Source organism: Bos indicus x Bos taurus, chromosome 9 (assembly GCF_003369695.1).
Source record: "Bos indicus x Bos taurus breed Angus x Brahman F1 hybrid chromosome 9, Bos_hybrid_MaternalHap_v2.0, whole genome shotgun sequence".
Classification (NCBI taxonomy): domain Eukaryota; kingdom Metazoa; phylum Chordata; class Mammalia; order Artiodactyla; family Bovidae; genus Bos; species Bos indicus x Bos taurus.
The window spans coordinates 89,408,803-89,429,613 of NC_040084.1; the positions used below are offsets into that span (position 1 = coordinate 89,408,803).

Genomic DNA, 20,811 nt, shown 5'->3' on the forward strand with positions numbered 1-20,811 from the left:
TATATTTTTTCTGTGTTTTCTTGTCACCTCTTCTTAATATCTTCTACTTCTGTTAGGACCATACCGTTTCTCTCCTTGATTGTGCCCATCTTTTCATGAAATGTTCCCTTGGTGTCTCTAATCGGACACAATTTTAAAAGGCTAAGAGGCAATTTAGTACCTTTGAGAATCCACATTTAATTCTCAGAGGTGTGTGGAAATTAGTTTGAAAACTACTGCTATAGATAAAAAATGTTACCTAATTAAACTGGTTCTCTGGTATATTTTAAAATGAACCAGTTTGCAAACCATGAGGGAAAACTGCTCAAAAGGGTGCTTAGCACTGGGGACAGAAATTGTGGGCCTGTCTTTCACAGGCTGGTTTGGGCAGGGGACACAGGCAGTTAACAGATCATTTCCATGTCAGGAGATAAGGGGATGTCATGATGAAAGGAAGCAGAGTGATGCAGACACAGATAGCAGGGTCCTTACCTAAGAAGGAGGCTTCAGCTTTAGATTGAGTTGGACTTGGCTAGCGGCAGAAGAAAGGCATGGGGTTGGGGGGACTTCCGGCTGCGTCATTAAACTAACATGAAGCCACTGGACTGCTCTTCCTTGGTTGCCTCAACTATAAAATATGTATAATAATTCCAGGAGCTTCCCTGGTGGTCCAGTGGCTAAGACCCTGCACTCCCAATGCAGAGGGCCCAGGTTTGACCCCTGGTCAGAGACCTAGATCCTACATGCTGCAACTGAGAGTTAGCATGCTTCAAATAAGACCCAGTGCAGCCAAATAAATAAATATTTTTAAAAAGGCATAAAAATTCTAAACAGTCCTATTAACCCTATAGGTTTGTTATGATATAACAAGATAGCTTTAAAACATGAGCTAATATCATCATTACTAATATAGTCTGTTACTTTTAATAGGGAAAACATTATGTAACCTAATACTGTACAGGGATTTTGGTGTTCAGGATCTCCCTGTTCTAATCATAGGATGAGAATTACACTCAGGCCCTATATTTGGAAGGGCCTTAAGTGTCCTCTGTCTGCCCTCATGCCTGGAACACTGAACTGTAAATCTAAAAGTGTGTCAACACTTGAACTGAGGGAAACCATGAGGAAACAACAATAAACCCCTACTCATTTATTGAGCTCAGAAGGAAAATGCAGTATTGTTTTTTAGTAGAGTTTTCTTTCCCTACATGTTACTCACTGAACAAGTAAAAGCCAAAATGGAATATATATGTTTCCTTAAATCTTTCTATGGAAATCCAGACTATAAAGTTTTCAGTCTAAACCAGACATCCCTACACTTAGTTGGAAGACCTACCTCTGGGCCTTGACGTTCATGCATGGGTTACATCCACCTGCTTCACTTGATTTGAAAGAAAGATGGAAAAACAAACTCTCTGCTCTTCTTTGGAGTCCTGGTCCTTGAACACTGCATCAGCCTCAGCTTTCTTCAGTGATTTCCTGCAGGGAGTAGGTGGCTACTCTTTCCTGAAGGAAGTGGATGGTTACTCTTTCCTGCAGGGAGTGGATGGCTACTTTTGTATGTTGGGGTAGCTTGAGGGTTGCCTCAGTTCTAATTTCTCTGAGTTTTTAACTTTATATCTACTTTTCTTTCCATTTTTCTTCTAATGAAATAAAGACAGAGATCTCCTGGAGATGGAAATGGCAACCAACTCTAGTATTCTTGCCTAGGGAATTCCATGGACAGAGCAGCATGGCAGGCTACAGTCCACAGGGTCCCAAAGAGTCATACATGGCTGAGAGACTAACACGTTCACTTTCAGTGATTTATAAGCTACTATATATTAGGGTCTGCCCAGATGGCGCTAGTGGTAAAGAATCTGCCTGCCAATGCAGGAGAAGTAAGAGATGTGGTTTCGACTCCTGGGTTGGGAAGATCCTTTGGAGGAGGGCATGGCAACTCATTCCAGCATTTTTGCCTGGAGAATTTCATGGACAGAGGAGCCTGGCAGGCTATAGTCCTTAGGGTCAGTCGCACAGAGGCACAGAATCGGACACAACTGAAGTGACAGCACCACACATATACTAGCTTGCGTTTCTCTGGTAGATAAGCGGTAAACAACCTTCCTGCCAATGCAGGAAATGAAGGTTCAATCCGTACGTGAGGAAGACCCCTTCAATTCAGTTTAGCCACTGAGGCGTGTCAGACTCTTTGCAAGCCCATGGACTGCAGCACACCAGGCTTCCCTGCCCATCACCAACTCCCAGAACTTGCTCAAACTCATGTCCATCGAGTCAGTGATGCCATCCAGCCATCTCTTCCTCTCTTGTCCCCTTATCCTTCTGCCTTCAGTCTTTCCCAGCATCAGGGTCTTTTCCATTGAGTCAGTTCTTCACACCCCATGGCCAAAGTGTAGGAACTTCAGCTTCAGCATCAGTCCTTCCAATGAATATTCAGGACTGGTTTTCTTCAGGATGACTGGTTTTATCTCCTTTGTAGTCCAAGGAACTCTCAAGAGTCTTCTGCAACACCACAGGTCAAAAGCATCAATTCTACACTGCTTAGCTTTCTTTATGGTCCAACTTTCACAATACATGACTACTGGAGAAACCCTAGTTTTGACTAGATGGACCTTTGTTAGCAAAGTAATGTCTCTGCTTTTTAATATGCTGTCTAGGTTGGTCATAGCTTTTCTTCCAAGGAGCAAGCTTCTTTTAGTTTCATGGCTGTGGTCACCATATGCAGTGATTTTGGAGCCCAAGAAAGTAAAATTTGTCACCGTTTCCACTGTTTCCTCATATATTTGCCATGAAGTGATGGGACCAGATGCCATGATCTTAGTATTTTGAATGTTGAGTTTAAGCCAGCTTTTTCACTCTCATCAAGAGGCTCTTTAGTTTTTCTTCACTTTCTGCCATAAGGGTGGTGTCATCTGCGTATCTGAGGTTACTGATATTTCTCCCGGCAATCTTCATTCCAGCTTGTGCTTCATCCAGCCTGGCATTTCACATGATGTACTCTGCATATGAGTTAAATAAGCAGGGTGACAATATACAGCCTTGATGTACTCCTTTCCATATTTGGAACTAGTCTGTTGTATGATGTCTGGTTCTAACTGTTGCTTCTTGATCTGCATAAAGATTTCTTGAGGCAGGTCAGGTGGTCTGATATTCCCATCGCTTTAAGAATTTTCCACAGTTTGTTGTGATCCACATAGTCAAAGGCTTTGGCATAGTCAATAAAGCAGAAATAGATGTTTTTCTAGAGCTTGCTTTCATTTTCTGTGATCCAACAGATGTTGACAATTTGATCTCTGGTTCCTTTGCCTTTTCTAAATCCAGCTTGAACATCTGGAAGTTCATGGTTCATGTATTTGTTGAAGCCTGGGTTGGAGAATTTTGAGCATTACTTTACTAGCGTGTGAGATGAGTGCAATTGTGCGGTAGTTTGAGCATTCTTTGGCATTGCCTTTCTTTGGGATTGGAATGAAAACTGAGCTTTTTCAGTCCTGTGGCCACTGCTGAGTTTTCCAAATTTGCTGGCATATTGAGTGCAGCACTTTCACAGCATCATCTTTTAGGATTTGAAAGAGCTCAACTGGAATTCCATCACCTCTGCTAGCTTTCTGAGTAGTGATGCTTCCTAAGGCCTACTTAACATTACATTCCAGGATGTCTGGCTTTAGGTGATTATGATTATCTGGGTCATGAAGATCTTTTTTGTATAGTTCTTCTGTGTATTCTTGCCACCTCTTCTTAATATCTTCTGCTTCTGTTGGGTCCATACCATTTCTGTCCTGTATCGAGCCCATCTTTGCATGACACGTTCCCTTGGTATCTCTAATTTTCTTGAAGAGATCTCTAGTCTTTCCCATTCTATTGTTTTCCTCTATTTCTTTGCATTAATTGATGAGGAAGGCTTTCTTATGTCTGCTTGCTATTCTTTGGAACTCTGCATTCAGATGGCTAGGTATATCTTTCCTTTTTTCCTTTGCCTTTAGCTTCTCTTCTTTTCTTGGCTATTTGTAAGGCCTCCTCAGACAATCCATTTGCCTTTTTGCCTTTCTTTTTCTTGGGGGTGGTCTTGATCCCTGTCTCCTGTACAATGTCACGAACCTCTGTCCATAATTCTTCAGGCACTCTGTCTTTCAGATCTAATAATCCCTTGTATCTATTTGTCACTGCCACTGTATAATTGGAAGGGATTTGATTTAGGTCATACCTGAATGGTCTAGTGGTTTTCCCTACTTTCTTCAACTTAAGTCTGAATTTGACCATAAGGAGTTCAAGATCTGAGCTACAGAAAGCTCCAGATCTTGTTTTGGCTGACTGTATAGAGCTTCTCCATCTTTGGCTACAAAGAACATGACCAGTCTGATTCCGGTATTGACCATCTGGTGATGGCCATGTGTAGAGTCTTCTCTTGTGTTGTTGGAAGAGGGTGTTCACTATGACCAATGTGTTCTCTTGGCAAAACTCTGTTAGCCTTCCCTTCTTCATTTTGTACTCCAAGGCCAAACTTCCCTGTTATACCAGGTACCTCTTGACCTCCTACTTTTGCATTCCAGTCCTCTATGATGAAAAGGACATCTTTTTTGATATTAGTTCTGGAAGGTCTTGTAGATCTTCATAGAACCATTCAGCTTCTTTGGCATTAGTAGAAGAGTATAAGGTTCATTAAATCTTTTCATACATATTGCCTACTGCCCAGAAAGCTTTATTAAATTACACATTTATATAAATGTAACCTTATCATGTATGCAGAAGACAGAAGTGGGGTATCTCCTGGAACAGCAAAGACAGTAGACAGCTTGCTCCCCTCAAGCTACTGCCCTCAGCTGTGAAAACCCCCAGGCAGGAGTTTCTACACAGAGCATATTATAAACGTCATATTGCAAACACCCCAAGCTCACTCCTTTTGAAGCAATTTATCGTATCAGAGAATGTGGTCATATTTTACAATCTATTATGTATGTAGTTGTTTGTTACATCATTTTTCAATTTTATGACTTGCACAGACACTGTGCTGGTGAACTGCTCTTATTCCAGGCAGTCAGGATGCACAGAGGGCTGGCATTTAGTTTCTTACCTTCTGTCTTTGATCCCTTTGCCACTGTTTTTATTGAGGGATATTTACAAACAGAGAGCCAAGAGGTTGAATGGCTGTAAGTTTAACCTCCCTTTAAAATCTCATCTCTGGAAGGAGAACCTGGTCTCCCAAAGCTTTCATGTGCTCTGGGTTCTGGGTTTGTGTGATTGACATGACTTTTCCTTGTCAATAACCAGCTCGGACGAACAGCTTACCATGTGACCCCGCGGCTGCTCTGTGCTTAGTTGCTCAGTTGTGTCCGACTCTTTGCAACTCCATGGACTGTAGCCTGCCAGGCTCCTCTGTCTATGGAGATTCTCCAAGTAAGAATACAGAGTGGGTTGCCATGCCCTCCTCCAGGGGATCTTCCCAACCCAGGGATCAAACCCAGGTCTCCCGCATTGCAGGCAGTTTCTTTACCATCTAGGCCACCAGGAAAGCCCCTCTAGCTGTGCCCTTCTCTAGTGATCAAGAAACTGCTGGTTCCAGGAATGCCCTGTCTGATCTCATGGATCCCAAGGACTAAGTGTAATCTAGTCTCCAGTTCTTACAACTGGAAGCAGTCAGATAATGGGCTGTTGGACCAAGGAGCTAAGCATGACTGCAGGAGGGGGCACTGGCAGCAACAATTTGTTTAGTCTTTAAAATTGGCAGCAACAGTACTGATAAATTCAATCCAGAATGCAAAATTCATCTTCATCTAGATGGCGAAGCATCTGCTCTTACTTATTTTGGTAGAGCAGATGTTACTCTTTAAGTGGGAGAATATAACCTTCACACTCAGTGAAAGCCAGGCACTCAGCTCCTTCTAGTAAGACCTTAATGCTCTGCTTCCTTTGCAATTTAGCTTGCCAATCCTGGAGGAAGATGGGCTACCAGTCTTTTGAGGCTAATCTTTTTTTGTACTTAGATAAGTAACTCAGGTTACTGATGACATGTTGGAGGTATTTCCAACTAAGAAAATTTTTCTCAGAAGCTTTAGTAACAAATTTGTTAGTTCCATTTTCTGCCAAAATGGCAAACTTAGAAGTTTCAGAAACATGAACAGCCTTACCGATGATAGAAATATTATGAAAATAGTAACAAGGAATGTCTCTACAGCAAGCTCCTTAGTCCTTGGGAGATCCATTCATCAGCTTGGGTTTCCCTCCCATCAGTCCAGGCATTGGCAAAGCTTGTGAAATAATGGAAGTGAAAGACACTTTGATTTTGTATTTGCAATAGCATTTTCTTTCACCAGATTATGAAAGGCATGCATGCCCAAGGCAGGGAACTTGGAAAATACAGAAAAGCCACCAAGAAAAATAATCTCCCAAGTAATCCGTTTCACCACACAAAGGTGACCGTTGGTAACATCTTGATAAACATTCGTAATTAAAGAGGCAGAGGCCTCAGTCCATCAGCACCTCTGCTCAGCCATCTTGCACCTAATGTTTTGAAATTCTGGAGTGCTCCTAAATCATCCCAGGGGAATTGTTAGTTTTCTCAAGTATCTCTGGAGGCGAGACTGTTGTTGGCAGTCATTTCCAGTTTTTCACAAACTGGAAGTTAGGAAATTCTTTGTGTGGCCTTTGACCACTGGCCGGGAATGAGGAGTATTGGAGTGTTAGTTCCAGCTTTGCCATTTATACCCACAGGGTGACCTCTGGCAAGTCCAGCCTTATGTTCTATCTGAAAACCCTCCCAGCAACAGCATCCACCAGCCCCAGCTCTCTGAGCCTTTGTTTCCCAGCAAGTAAAATAATGAGTGGATCAGTAGGGGGCCTTTTTACATTAAAAATAATTTCTTTTTGGTCGTCCAGTGGTTAAGACTTCCCGCTTCCAACACAAAGGTCATGGGTTCCATCTCTGATCAGGGAACTAAGATCCCACATGCTGTGCAGTGCAGACCAAGAAAAAAATATAGAAAGAAAAGAAAAAAATATTTAAAGAACGTCTATATTTGTTTACCTGAGTCAATTTGCTGTGCAGCAGAGATTGGCATAACATTGTAAATCAACTATACTTCAATTTTAAAAATTAATAAAAATATTTCTTTATTTAAAGAATGTCTATATGTGTTTACCTGAGTCACTTTGCTGTGCAGCAGAGATTGGCATAACATTATAAATCAACTATACTTCAATTTTAAAAATTAATAAAAATATTTTTTTGTAAAATTTATTTTTTAGAGCAGTTTTCGGTTCATAGCAAAGCCGGGGGAAGGTACAGATTCCCCATGTAACCCCATCCCCACCCCACCCCCAGCTGCCTTCACTATCAAAATCCCGTACCAGAGATGTATCAATGATTTGTTTGAATTGATAAACTTATGTTTACATACCTTTATCACCTAAAGCTTGTAGTTTAATTTAAGGGTCCCTTTCACATGCACGTGCTTGGTGTTCTGCATTCTGTGGGTTTTGAAAAATGTAAAATGACATGTATCCTTCAGTACAGTAATGTACGGAGTGGTCTCCATATTGTATGATATTTAAGACATTGAGGACATTCTGCCCTAAAAATCCTCTGTGCTCTATTCATCCCACCCATTTCCATAACTCCTATAAACCACTGATATCTTTTACTGTCTTCTTAGTTTCATCTTTTGCAGAATGTCATATAGTTGGAATCATACATTATGTAGTCTTTTCAGATTATCTTCTTACACGTAGTAATATGAATTTAAGATTCTTCCATGTCTTTTGATGCCTTGATAGCTCATTTCTTTATAGCCCTGAATAATCTTCCATTGTCTGGATTTACCACAGTTTATCCACTTACCTTCCCTGGTGGCTCAGAGGTTAAAGTGTCTGCCTGGAATGTGGGAGACGCGGGTTCAATCCCTGGGTCAGGAAGATCCCCTGGAGAAGGAAATGGCAACCCACTCCAGTATTCTTGCCTGGAGAATCCCATGGAGGGAGGAGCCTGGTAGACTACAGTCCATGGGGTCACAAAGAGTCGGACACGACTGAGGGACTTCACTTTCAAATCCACTTACCTACTATAGGACATCTTGCCTCCAAGCTTTGGCAGTTACGGGTAATGGTGCCATAAATGTCCACATGAAGGTTTTGTGTAGACATAAATGTTCAACTCATTTTGGTAACTATCAAGGAGCATGATTGATGGCTTATATACAAAGAGTATGTTTAGTAAAAATTGGCCAAATTGTCTTCCAAAGTGGCTACACCATTTTTCATCTCTTCCAGCCATGAGTGAGAGTTTCTGCTACTCCGCATCCTCGCCAGCATTTGCTGTGTCGGCATTTAGATTTTGGTCCTTCTAATAGGTGTGTAGGTGCATCTCCCTGTTGTTCTCATCAATTCTCTACCTGATGCGAAGAGCTGACTCATTGGAAAAGACCCTGATGCTGGGAAAGATTGAGGGCAAGAAGAGAAGGGGGGCAACAGAGCATGAGACGGTTGGATGGCATCACCGACTCAATGGACATGAGTTTGAGCAACCTCTTGGAGATAGTGAAGGACAGGGAAGCCTGGCATGCTGCAGTTCATGGGGTTGCAAAGTGGCGGACACAACTGAGTGACTGAACGACAGCAACAACAATTGACATATGATGTGAAGGGTCTTTTTATTGGCCTATCTTCTATCTCTTCTTTGGTGAGGTCTCTGTCCAGGTCTTTTGCCCAGTTTTTAATTGGGTCATTGATTTTCTCTTTCTTGAGTTTCAAGTTCTTATTTATTTTGCTAAGAGTCCTCTAGTAGATGTGTCTTTTGCAAATATTTTCTCCCAGTCTGTGGCTTGTCTTCTCATGGTCCTGAGATCAGTGGTTTGTAAACCTTCTGCTCGAGCCCTGTGTGTCAGAAGGAGCCTCCGGTCATCAAAGGATCGGGGCGTGAATCAGAGAGGGAGAGGCTGAGGGACCAACCTCTAGTCTCCACTTTCCCATTTCTTCTGCTTTAATCAGAGAGATTTGACTTCATTCAGTTTATATGTGAAGGTTTCACAGGAAGTTCACTCTTTTAAAAGGATTTTGTTCCTCCAAATGGTGCGAAAAACCATGAAACTTAAGTTAAATCCACAATTCTAGAATTCTGTGTCTCCTTTTTTACGATGTAATACATCCTCTCACAAGGCTGTGTTAAGGAGAAACGAGACAGACCTGTCACAGTCATGCGACACTTTTTCAACACAATTTTCATCTAATGCAGAGCTCTCTTGAAATGATGGAACTGATACATCTGAAGAATAGGTATCATCTACATGTCCACTTATCTTTCTGAAACAGTAATTTTGGACAGTAATTATCTTTTTCAAAATAATCAGTGAGAAGTGTCAGCCATTTCACCATTTTCATTCTCTGTCTAGGAAAAGGGGAGAGAATATATCTGCATCTCTGTGGCTCTGAAGATAAACATGCAAACCCAAACCAGAAGGGGTGGCCTTTACAATCACACAAGAAGGTGTCACTTCACAGTGACCAGCGTAGATCATCACAGGATTTTTAAACAGTGCTGTTCAACTCAGAATGACAAGAACATGTGCATTCAACGTGCTGTATATTCTTAGATCATATATCGCCTTTTTTTGGCTTTGCGGTTAAGTCAGATGAATGTTTAATGATGTTTTATAAACATTTGTATTCGCGCTAACCCTGTTTATTGCTTTGACAGAGGAGGGCGGCATGTTCTTTATTTTGTTTATGTATTGCCTTTGTTCCACAAGGGATTTGAAATGGCCTACTGAATTTCATGTGATGCAAAATGAGGAAGGCAGTAATTGACACAATCTGAAAAAAGGGGAAATAATGTGAAGAAAATAATAAATTCAGGAGTCAGATTAGCACACAGCAGTCCAGCTGTACAGTTCCTAGGAGTGGGCCACAAATTTGGCTCTCAGCTTCTTCGCTGGGCCAAAGCAGAGAGAACACATTCCATTATAAGGTCTACCGGCTTTTAATAAAAATAAAATAAAATAGACTAGTTGTTCAATGTAAAAACTCTCCTTTAGGCAAATCTCTACAAGGTCTATTTATTACAACCTGATAAGGATGCTGCAGCTGAGAATTTGAGTGTCCTCTTCTCTTGCCATGCTCTCCTCCAGAGGATCGTCCTGACCCAGGGATCGAACCCACGTCTCTTATGTCTCCTGCATTGGTAGATGGATTCTTTACCACTAGCATCACCTGGGAATTCCTCTGATAAGAAAGTAGGGTGCTGATATATATGAGGTTGCCAATTAGGGGAAGATCCATTTATTTTGATCATCAGCTGGGCAGTTGTTAGGGGTAAATACCTCCTATGAAATTTGTTAACTGTGCATAGCGTCTGATAGGATGAGCTCAAGCCCTGACCATTATACTAACCAGAGTGGAGATTCAGGGCAGGGTTGAGGCATCGGGAGTTGGGAGGATTCCACATGTGGAGCCGGAAGTACTCAAATGCTGGCTCATTTCATGATGTACCAGATCAGGAGTCTAGTCTCTACTTTGCCTGTCTCGTGCAGACACCCAGGTGTGCTCTGTGCTCTGCTGCAGTGGAATAAATCACCTCAAAATTTAATGGCTAAGAGAAGAGAAAAAAGGGTTTGGATTGTCTCAATCATGGATTTGGATAGAGCACAGAGGGCATGCACTGTTCCTTCTTCATCATGTCTGGGGCCTCAGGTGAGGGTCATCCACTAACAGTAATTTGATAGTCATTGGCTAGAGACATCTTAAAGGTCTTTGCTCACATACTGCCTACTGATGCTGGCTGTTGGCTGGCGCGTCAGCCAGCAGTCAGCTGTGGTGCTTATCTGTGGCCTTGGCTTCTTCGTGGCCTGTTGCACTGTGCCTCTTACAAGGAAGGCAGTGAGGGCTCCAGAAGCAAGTGTCAGTTGACAGGCAGAAGCTGTATGCCTTATATGACAAGCATATTGTACCTTGGAAGTCAGGCACTGTCATCTATCCCATTCTATTGATTGCAAGCAAGTCATGGGTCCACCCAGCCTCCAGAGAGGGGCATAACTCACACATCTCCATGACAGGAGTGCCAAGATCACATTCTGGAAACCCATGTTGGATGGGAGATATCATTGTGATCATTTTTGGAAAATAAATCTGCCCCCATGTGTGTAAAGAGCTGCTTCCAGCTCTGTGCTATTGCTCCATTGTCTTTGAAATGGCAAGTGAGAAAAGGTGAGATGCAGGGAAACAAATCCATCCAGACTGCTTTAACCTACGTTTTCTGGGGAAAAAAAAAGAAACCCTCAAGACCTTTTGAGACCAGGCCAGCTCACCTGGACTAGGAGTTCCACATGGAACCGGTGAACAAACTCCATTGTATTAGACAGGCCACCCGTTTTCCATCAAGTTATCTCTTCTGACTGTCTTCTTCTTGATCTCACAAAGGTAGTAATTGACTGAGGAATAGGAAAATCAGAAACCTGGCTGTTTCTTCATATATTACAGACATAACTAACAAAAAGGAGGCCCCTAAGCAACATAGGGCTTCCCTGATGGCTCAGATGCTAAAGAATCTGCCTGAAATGCAAGAGACAGGGCTTTGATCCTTGGGTCAGCAATATAGATTCATAATGGCTTCATCCTAAAAGGTATAAGGCTAGGGGGCTATTTATTACAAAAAGTAAAGACGGTGATTTTATGTATAGGAGTGAGACACGTGGATACCAGTAAAATTATTTTATTTTTCTTTTAACATTGTATTTATTTTGGCTGTGCTAGGTCTTCGTTGCTGTGCATAGGAGCACAGGCTCTAGGCGAGGGCTTTAGTGCTTGCGGCACATCGACTCAGTAGTTACGACTCATGGGCTCTGGAGCATAGGCTCAACTGTTGTGGTGCACAGGTGTAGTTGCCCTGAGGCATGCAGGATCTTCCCGGATCAGGGATTGAACCCATGTTCCCTGCAATGGTGAATTCTTAACCACTGGACCACCAGGAAAGTCCTAAAAAAATTTTTTTTAAATACACTTTTGAGATTTCTTTTCAGGTCAATTAAATCAAGTCATCAGTTTCACCACCTGAAATCATTTAGAGGTTTGTCCTTTGAGTCAGCTTGAAGGCATATAAGTGGATATCTATTAGATTTCACTAAAAATTATGCTAAATTGATAAATGTCACTGAATCATTCGTGGATGAGTTCATAGTCATCTGTGCCACGGGACTACTTGTGGGTGTTATAGCGATGCCAAAATGAAAGGACTGCTGTGGTCCCTGTTGTGCTGTGACGAGAATACTTATCTTCACTGTGAGACCTCACTATGAGACCACTTAGAAGATGATTGGAGGAGTGTGTGATCTTACAAAGACTAGAGTAATAGTGAACATTTGCTCAAGGACTGGGAGTTATGAAAAGTTCTTCACCTTTTAGTAAATAATCACACAGTGCTAGAAGGATGGACGTTTCCTGCCTCTGGACAAATATTGCTCAAGGCAATACTCTTTTTGTTCAGTTCATGAAATGAGAAGTCAGTTCCTGCATGGTACTCTGCAGTCTTTGAAACCTTAATAATGTTGGGAGCAGCATCTTTGAATGATGACTAAACATTCTGACATCCTGGGCTTCCCTCTTGATTCTTTGAACTTATTGGTTGCTATGAATTATGTTAGTATTCAGAAGGAATGGTTAGCATGACAGGAGATGATAAGGTGGTTCTAGAATCTACATCATTCTTTCTATGACAAAATGTGGCAATATTGGCATTTGGGAAGAGAAATGATTTATATTGCCACATTTTGTTATAATTTATAACTATGCAACCTAAGGACTTCCCTGGTGGCTCAGTCAGTAAAGAATCTGCCTGCAATGTAGGAGACCCAGGTTCGATTCCTGGGTCGGGAAGATCCACTAGAGAAGGAAATGGCAACCCACTCCAGTATTCCTGCCTGGAGAATCCCATGGACAAAGGAGTCTGGTGGGCTACAGTCCACGGGATCGCAAAGAGTCAGACCTGACTGAGTGACTAACACTTTCAGTTTCATGCAACCTAAGGCCTTAGGAATGCAGAAAATGGCAACAAAAGGAGGTGTACCAAGCATCACTTGGACTTTGTCTGATTTATACAGTTTATTCATTGATACAGTCAGTAAGTCATAAAATACTTCTCATCTTGCCTTAGAGTAGAACAACTATAACAAATAGTCTCCAAAATGTATAATGTTGCAAACACATGAAGGTTTGTTCTTGTTTACTTAATATCACTGGGTGCTTGAATAGGTTAGTGCCAGAGCCTTCTTCCATGTGGTTGTACAAGGACTCTGCAATATTAATTGGGTGACTTCCATGGTCATCCTAAGAGTTATCTCCATTCTAATCAACCCAGCCAGAAAGGGGAAAGAAGCATAGGGGACCACAACATGGCGAGGAAGTTGGGAAGGAAATTCTCAAAGTAGTTTCAGCATTGGGATAAGACACTTTTCACTGAAGATATAGTCTGTGTTTCTAAGAGCTTACATAGTAGTGGCCATAAAAGAGCAAATCATGGTAATCATGTGATTCTTAATCCTAGCTAGGCATCAGACTCCTCAGTGGGGAGTTTTTAAGAAGCACAGATACAAGAGCTCGAATTCCAGCTTTTGGTCAGCAGATTTGGCTGGAACCTGAACAGCCACATCTTGGAAAACCCCACAGAAGAGACTGAGAGACAGCCATGCTTGGGAATCACAAACTCTGGAGATAAATCTCTTAGAATTGCCAGGAACTTCAAATGAAAACCTATTATATAGCACAGGGAACTCTGTGCAGTGCTCTGTGGTGACTGAAACTGGGAAGGAAACCCAAAACAGAAGGGATGTATGTATATCTGTTTCACTTTGCTGTACAGCAGAAACTAATACAACATTGTAAAGCAACTATATGCTAATAAAAATTAATTTAAAAATAAAATAAAACTGTGCTTAAGGAAAAAGCCATTAAATATACAATTAAGCTTGAATGCAGGGAAAAAAAAAAAAAAAAGGAATTGCCAGGAACCAACACCAGTCCAATAAAACATGCATATTCCTTTGACTAGCCTAGAATGAAATAAATAATAGTCTATACATGTATATCTTTTTTAAAAAATATAATTTCAGATAATTTCGAAATAGTCATAAAGGAGGGATAATATTAAACTAATTTAAAATAAAATGCTGTATATTTCAATGCGGATGCCCAGGCTTGACTACAGTACAAAAACTGATAAAGTAGTAAAATGCTTACATGTATTTATAATGCATGGGCTTCCCAGGTGGCACCAGTGGTAAAGAAACTGCCTGCCAATGCCTGAGACATAAGAGATATAGGTCTGATCCCTATATCTTCCCTCCAGGAAGATGCCCTGGAGGAGGGCATGGCAACCCACTCCAGTATTCTTGCCTAGAGAATCCCATGGACAGAGGAGCCTGGTGGGCTATAGTCCATGGGGTCACAGAGAGTGGGAGACGTCTGAGTGACTAACACTTTCACTTTTATGCATGTGTGCATGTGTGTGCTCAGTTGTGTAAAGTAGTTATCCTCTAATCAGAAATGTTAAAAAAGGAAAACTCTGCCACAGAACATACACACACACTCACATACACACACACAAAGAAACTGGAACTCAAAATCTTTGATGGTTAATGCATCTGTAATGATGGATGGTATCTATTTTGGTGAAGTGAATTTCTAACTTTAAGTATGAAATTATCTGCCCTTTAAAAAAGAAAGAGAAAAGAAGTCCTTCATTCTGTGGGACTGTCCCACATATTGTAGGATATCCAGCACAGCCCTTCTCACTAACTAGCTTCAGCCACCACGAGCCACCACAGGACCCACAGTGCCAGGAGGAGGAGCAGCCATCAGACGTGATGCCTAAAACGAATGTGGCACTCGTGAAACTGTCCACTGAGAAGGCACTTAAGAGCAAACATACCAGTTTGACTGTGGGAGCCATGCGCAGCAGCACACCTAAGAGTCTGATCTGCAGAGGAGTCACTGAGTCCTTCATGTGCTGAGTCCCCCCAAAAGTTCCTTTTTAATTCCAGCAGAGCAGCAGCTTTCAGGTCTAGACCACTTACAGCTGGGGGTTTCTTTTTTCCTTTGAGCCGTTCCCTTTGCTTTTCTGGTCGAGCTGCTGTGGACACAAGGACCCTCCCAGGGTCCACTGTCATATTCGTCCTTCTGGAAAAGAAAAGGAAAAAACAAGTGGCCTTACTTGAAGACTTTGCTCTGAAGCATCAGCGTCTTCCTTCCTCACTTCTCTGAGAACAGCTGGATGCGCCCCCCACCCGGTGGAGGTCAGCGCCCGGGCGTGTGGTCCCCGGGTCCTGCTCGTGTTTCCTCTGGATACAGCCACGTGCAGGTGTGCACCGCCGTCTCCATATCTGCATTCTTCCAGCTTCCCGAAGAGAAGACTGCACCATCTGGGAAAGTGATGAAGGGGCAACAAGGGTGTTCCTGCGGGATGGAGTGGAAAAGAGGAAGGAAGGAAGGAAGGAAGGAAGGAAGGGAGTGTCTGAGCAGAGCAAGAGGAGGAAGAAGAGCGCAGAAGCTCAAGGCAGTGAGAGCCAGAGAAAGGCTGAGCTCTCTTCTCTACCGGGTGTCCAGGTGCTTCTGCTCCCCCTTCCTTTCTACCACCAGATTTTTCTCCATAGAGTCTTCCCGAGACTCCCAGTGTTTGGCCGCAGGATTCAGAATACGTAGAAGCTCGGATTTGCCAACAGCGCTTCGAGCCTGGATAATGACATACAGATTGTTTTTTCCATCTTGGGGATTTGGAGCAGCCTGGGGAGTTGCAAAAGCCTGCCTTGTTGTAAGACTTTCTGAAGGCCCGCACTGTCTGATCACTGGCTCTGTGCTGCTGGGAACAGTGGCACAGCTGTCCAGGGTGGCAGGGACCACCTGGGGTAAGAAAAGTACCAGAAGCCCTAGTTTGGCTCTTGCCAGAGCACCTGAAGCCTTCTGGGAATTAGGATTTCTGTTGTTTCTCTCCACTGGCCCCTTAGGAGCAATAGATAACAAACTGGGACCACTTGTTTTTTTTTTTTTTTTTCCTTGCCAGAAAAGCCCAGAAAGAAGATGGCTGCTGTTGTCGATTATTGGCATTCCAGCAGGACTGTATGTTTATTTCTAAGTATATTCGCACAGCTAGGAAGCATCTGCTGACAAGGATGAGATGATAAGCTGTGTTGGTGCCAAAGCAGGACTAGAAAAACAAGCTTGTTCTGAGAATGGCAGGTATCCGGAAAGTCAGTTAAGAAAAGCAACCCTCCACAGGCAGTAGCTGCTCTTACGACATTAACACCTAAGAGAAGGCTTGGAATCCCTGTCTCCTAGCGCAGTGCACGCACACTTCTCAGGGAGAGCAGGCTGGAGGGAGGACGAGTACAGGAGGGGGAACCAGCAGTGGGAGGTGGGCTGCACTTCCAGGAGCCTGCGTGCCAAGGCTCTGGCCTCCGCTGGCGAGGGGAGGGTGCCACGCGGGGTCTCAACACGTCCGCAGCTCTGTACCAGCCGCTCTCACCCCGGGCGCACAAGCAGGACGAGCAGGTGCAGAGGCGTGGAAGCTCCTCCGTTCTGTGGTTTCCTTGAACAAGAATGGGATGATTGGTGAGTGAGGCCAGCATCCTGGGTGGTAACAACAAAAAAAAAGGAAATTGGTAGAAAATGCATCATCCAAGTTGGATTCAGTCAGCTCTGTGGCCTGGGCAGGTTCCCAGGATATTCCAGCCAGACGGCAGGGCTTCTGAGAGACACCAGGCTAGAATGTGTGTGTGATGACATAAGGGCAGGGAGAGGCAGGGCCGTGGGGCTCAGCAGGGGCTGTCCCGGGCCCCCCAACCCACTGGTGCACACCTCCCTGGCCACCCGTTACCTCCGGGTCCACCCCAAGGCACTGGACATGTGCCCTTTTTTCTAATGAGCACAACCTTTCTCTGTCAGAAGCCCACAGGGAACATAAGTAATCCAGCAATTTCTTTCTCGTCCCACTGCCTGTCCACTGCTTACTTATGCTGGGCTCTGTTTCCTTTGGACAAGAACGCCTCCGGGTACCAAAAGCTACATTATTCTACAGCCTGTAAGCCAGGAGCCTGGCCGTTCTGGTTTTGTTGTTGCTGTATTTGTTTTGAATATTAGCTGTTTCCCATTCTGGGCAGTTACAACTGTGTTTACTATGAGTTCCTCTGTGTGGGCGTTTTCCCCATTTTCATCCTACAGGCTGCGGCGTGAGCAGTAACTCATCACTGCGCCACCAGCACAGAGTCGGGGATTCATAAACTGGGGGGCCTTTAACTTGAAAATACCCAGTGAGGATGGGGGGAGGGGAGAAGGAGAAATATATTTATGGGAGGGCCAGTGGACTAATAAGACCGAAAATAATGTTGTTAAATAGATGTATGCTAAGTCACTTCAGTTGTGTCCGACTCTGTGCGACCCCATAGACGGCAGCCCACCAGGCTCCCCCGTCCCTGGGATTCTCCAGGCAAGAACACTGGAGTGGGTTGCCATTTCCTTCTCCAGTGCATGAAAGTGAAAAGTGAAAGTGTAGTCACTCAGTCGTGTCCGACTTTTATCAACCCCATGGACTGCAGCCCACCAGGCTCCTCTGTCCACGGGATTTTCCAGGCAAGAATATTGGAGTGGGGTGCCATTGCCTTCGTCATCTGCTCCCTTCAAGGGGCTGTGCTTTGAGCAGGACAAGTTGGCTTCTGCAGTGCTCACTTGATAGAGCATCCATCGCTGCAGTCTCGAGACAAGACTGCTCCATCCGGCCTTCCGTTTGCTTTCAATACTTCTCACCTCTTATCACTCACCTTTCTTGTCTCCTGAACTCCCAACTTGAAGCGTCTGGATTCTTTCAGTTGCAAGTCACAGAAATCCAACTCACACTATCTTAAGCAAACAGGAAATTTATGGATCTGTGTGTTTAAAAGGATATGATGGAAGCTTTAAGGTCAGATGGAAGAAGTAGGGACGAGGACCTTATGAGGGGAACCGAGATTTCTCCCCTCCCTCCCCGCCCCCTCCCCCATCCACGGAACTATCACCTCTGCCGGTTGTTTTTTGGCTCCACTCAGCAGGGGGAGCCTCTCCTACTGGGAAGGTGGCACTTACAAGCCCCATATCCTCATCCTCCAAGCACCTCCCCCCTAGAGGAAGGAATTTGCATCCACAGCTTCCGTATTTATTGTTGTTGTTGTGCTTAGTTGTGTCCAACTCTTGGCAACCCTGTGGACTGTAGCCCACCAGGCTCTTCAGTCCATGGAATTCTCCAAGCAAGACCACTGGAGTGGGTTGCCATGCCCTTCTCCAGGGGATCTTCCCCACCTAGGGATCAAACCTACGTCTCCGACATTGCAGGCAGATTCTTTACCATCTTAACCAAGGAAGCCATATACAAGCTCAGAAAAAGCTCTGATTTTCCAGTGCGAGGCTAATGCTATCCAAAGGAATCGAGTGACCCGATTGTCTAATTTTAGTCTGAAGACTACTTGTGGCTCCAAGAGCAGGGGTTTACTACCAGAAGAAAGGCAAGAGGGCGCACTTGGCGATGAAAAACAGCACTTCCCAGGGTCCTTTCGCCCTTCCTATCATAAACCTTTCAGCTGAGCCTGAAAAGTACGAAGGCCCCAAGCCTGACCTGAAGTGTAGCAGCAGATTAAGTCCTACCTGCAAATGTTACCTGTCAATCACTTAGTAAATCCCTTTTACTCACTCTGTGCATCTCACCTAGGGTGTCACGTGTCTTCTGAGAGTTTCCATTATAAGACTGGATGTGGAGTCGGCACATTGGGGTTATTCTCAACTCTGCTCTGTCCCGTTGAGTTCACTCCACAAGTTAATACAGTTTTTTTGCACTTTGGTTTCTTCGTGTGAAATGGAGTGATAAAGCTGCCTTCCTGGAGCTGTCATCAGCGTTAACAGGATAGTTAGCACTGGCGAAAGGCCTGTCAGAGAAGAGATGGCTGGTATGACTGTCACGGCCCCAAAGCAAGCAGAGCCTTTCTAGGAAATCTTGATGACAAACCCTGGAAACTGGCTCACACACAGGAGGTGACATGAGTTTCCTAGACACATGCTCTCAGACATGTATATTCATGAGGAGTTTGCATAGTTGCCTGGACCAAACAGATCCTCCACTTCTCAGTGGTTGGGCGTGGAGGGTGGGGGCTTCAGAGGGGCACTGTCTCAGTATCACCCCTTATCCGCTTTGAGTTTCTCTCTGTCTTTCTCTGCACATTCAGGAGTGTACACATTTCTGTCCAGCACTCTGAGGTCTCTGGAAGAGAAGGACCACATCCACCGCGTCCTGGACAAGATCACAGACACCTTGATCCATCTGATGGCCAAAGCAGGCCTGACTCTGCAGCAGCAGCACCGGCGTCTGGCCCAACTCCTCCTCATCCTCTCTCACTTCAGGCACATGAGGTGAGGCCTCCTTGGGTTTCTCTCGCAGCAAAGATGTAAGGGAATCCAGCCCCCAACCCTGTGTGGCAGCAGGCCCAGGAAGGGCTGACGCCTGCGTACAGATAACACACTTGGGGCAGTTCTGGGCCCACGACGAGCGTGAACACCATGGGAGGATGGAGGAGGGAGGCCCCGAATCTGTCTGGGGTGTGGGCGGGCGTCAGAGAAGGCTTCGCAGGGGAAGCGCTAACTCATGCTCAGTTTGGAGCCCATGCAGCATCTTACGCGGGGGGCACAGTGTGCGGCGTGCAGGTCAGGGGAAGGGTTGTTCTTTGGTTGTTCACTTTATCCCTGCCAGTTATGGGCAGTCTGTGAGCACACTTGTCCTCAGAAGGCACTGGGCACATCTGTTACAGCTCCTGTGTCACACTCTTCTTACTTACAGGTGTAAATTCTAAATGAGACACTCTGGGTCCAAACCCTCATGGATGGTCAACCTCGACTCTTCTAGCCCTCTCAAACCATTTTTGTCGCCCCCTTTGCCATGATCCAAGTCCGAGCCCCCATCATTTCCTCCTAGATGTCTGTCCCAGCTGCCTAACCTATCTCTCCAGATTTAATTTCAGATCCGTTAACAGCCTTTCTGATCAACTCTCCACGGTAGAGCCAGTGTGATCATTCTGATACCAAATCTGATCGCACTGTTTTCCTACTTAAAGCCTTGAAATGGCTTCCCATTGCTTTTAGATGAAAATATAAATCCATTTATTTTGCTTCCATTACTTCTTATCCTCTGCTGCTGCTGCTACTATTCTTTAGTTGTTAAGTCGTCTCCAACTCTTTGCAACTCCAGGGACTGTAGCCCACCAGCCTCCTCTGTCCATGAGATTTCCCAGGCAAGAATACTGGAGTGGGTTGCCATTTCCTTCTCCAATGCATGAAAGTGAAAGTGAAGTCGCTCAGTTGTGTCCGACTCTTAGCGACCCCATGGACTGCAGCCTACCAGGCTCCTCAGTCCATGGGATTTCCCAGGCAAGAATACTGGACTGGGGTGCCATTGCCTTCTTCAGGAGATCTTCCTGGCCCAGGGATGAAACTTAAGACTCCTTCTTGGCAGGCAGATTCTTTACCACTGAGCCGCCTGGGAAGCCCCTCTTATATTGTAGCCTTACTTGTAGGACTTCCTGGGAGTCTAGGCTCTGGCTCTGATCAGCTGTTCTCTGAGTCAACGGGGAGGTGCTGCAGGCTGCGGGTTGGCTGCACAGCTGTTTTACTTCCTCTGGACTCACACACCTGAAGGTCAGGTGATGGAAGCTGGGCACAGCTGGAGGCTCTGCACCAAGCTGCAGGCCTGAAGGTCAGCTGGGTGACTAACCCGAGTGCCTTTTGTCCTCATACCAACAGGAGAGCTGGGACATGTTCTTCTCATACTCATGGCAGAGGCACCAGAGGGCG

General features: G+C 44.5%; 1 protein-coding gene across 3 annotated transcripts in view; it reads left to right on the top strand.

Annotated features, from left to right (window-relative positions):
• ESR1 (estrogen receptor 1) overlaps positions 1-20,811 on the top strand; it is a 410,506-nt gene that overhangs the window by 381,684 nt on the left and 8,011 nt on the right. For all 3 annotated transcript variants that reach the window (XM_027551868.1, XM_027551866.1, XM_027551867.1), the window contains exon 8: positions 19,194-19,377. In XM_027551868.1, the coding sequence (XP_027407669.1) occupies positions 19,194-19,377 (184 nt within the window). The remainder of the gene's footprint in view (positions 1-19,193; positions 19,378-20,811) is intronic.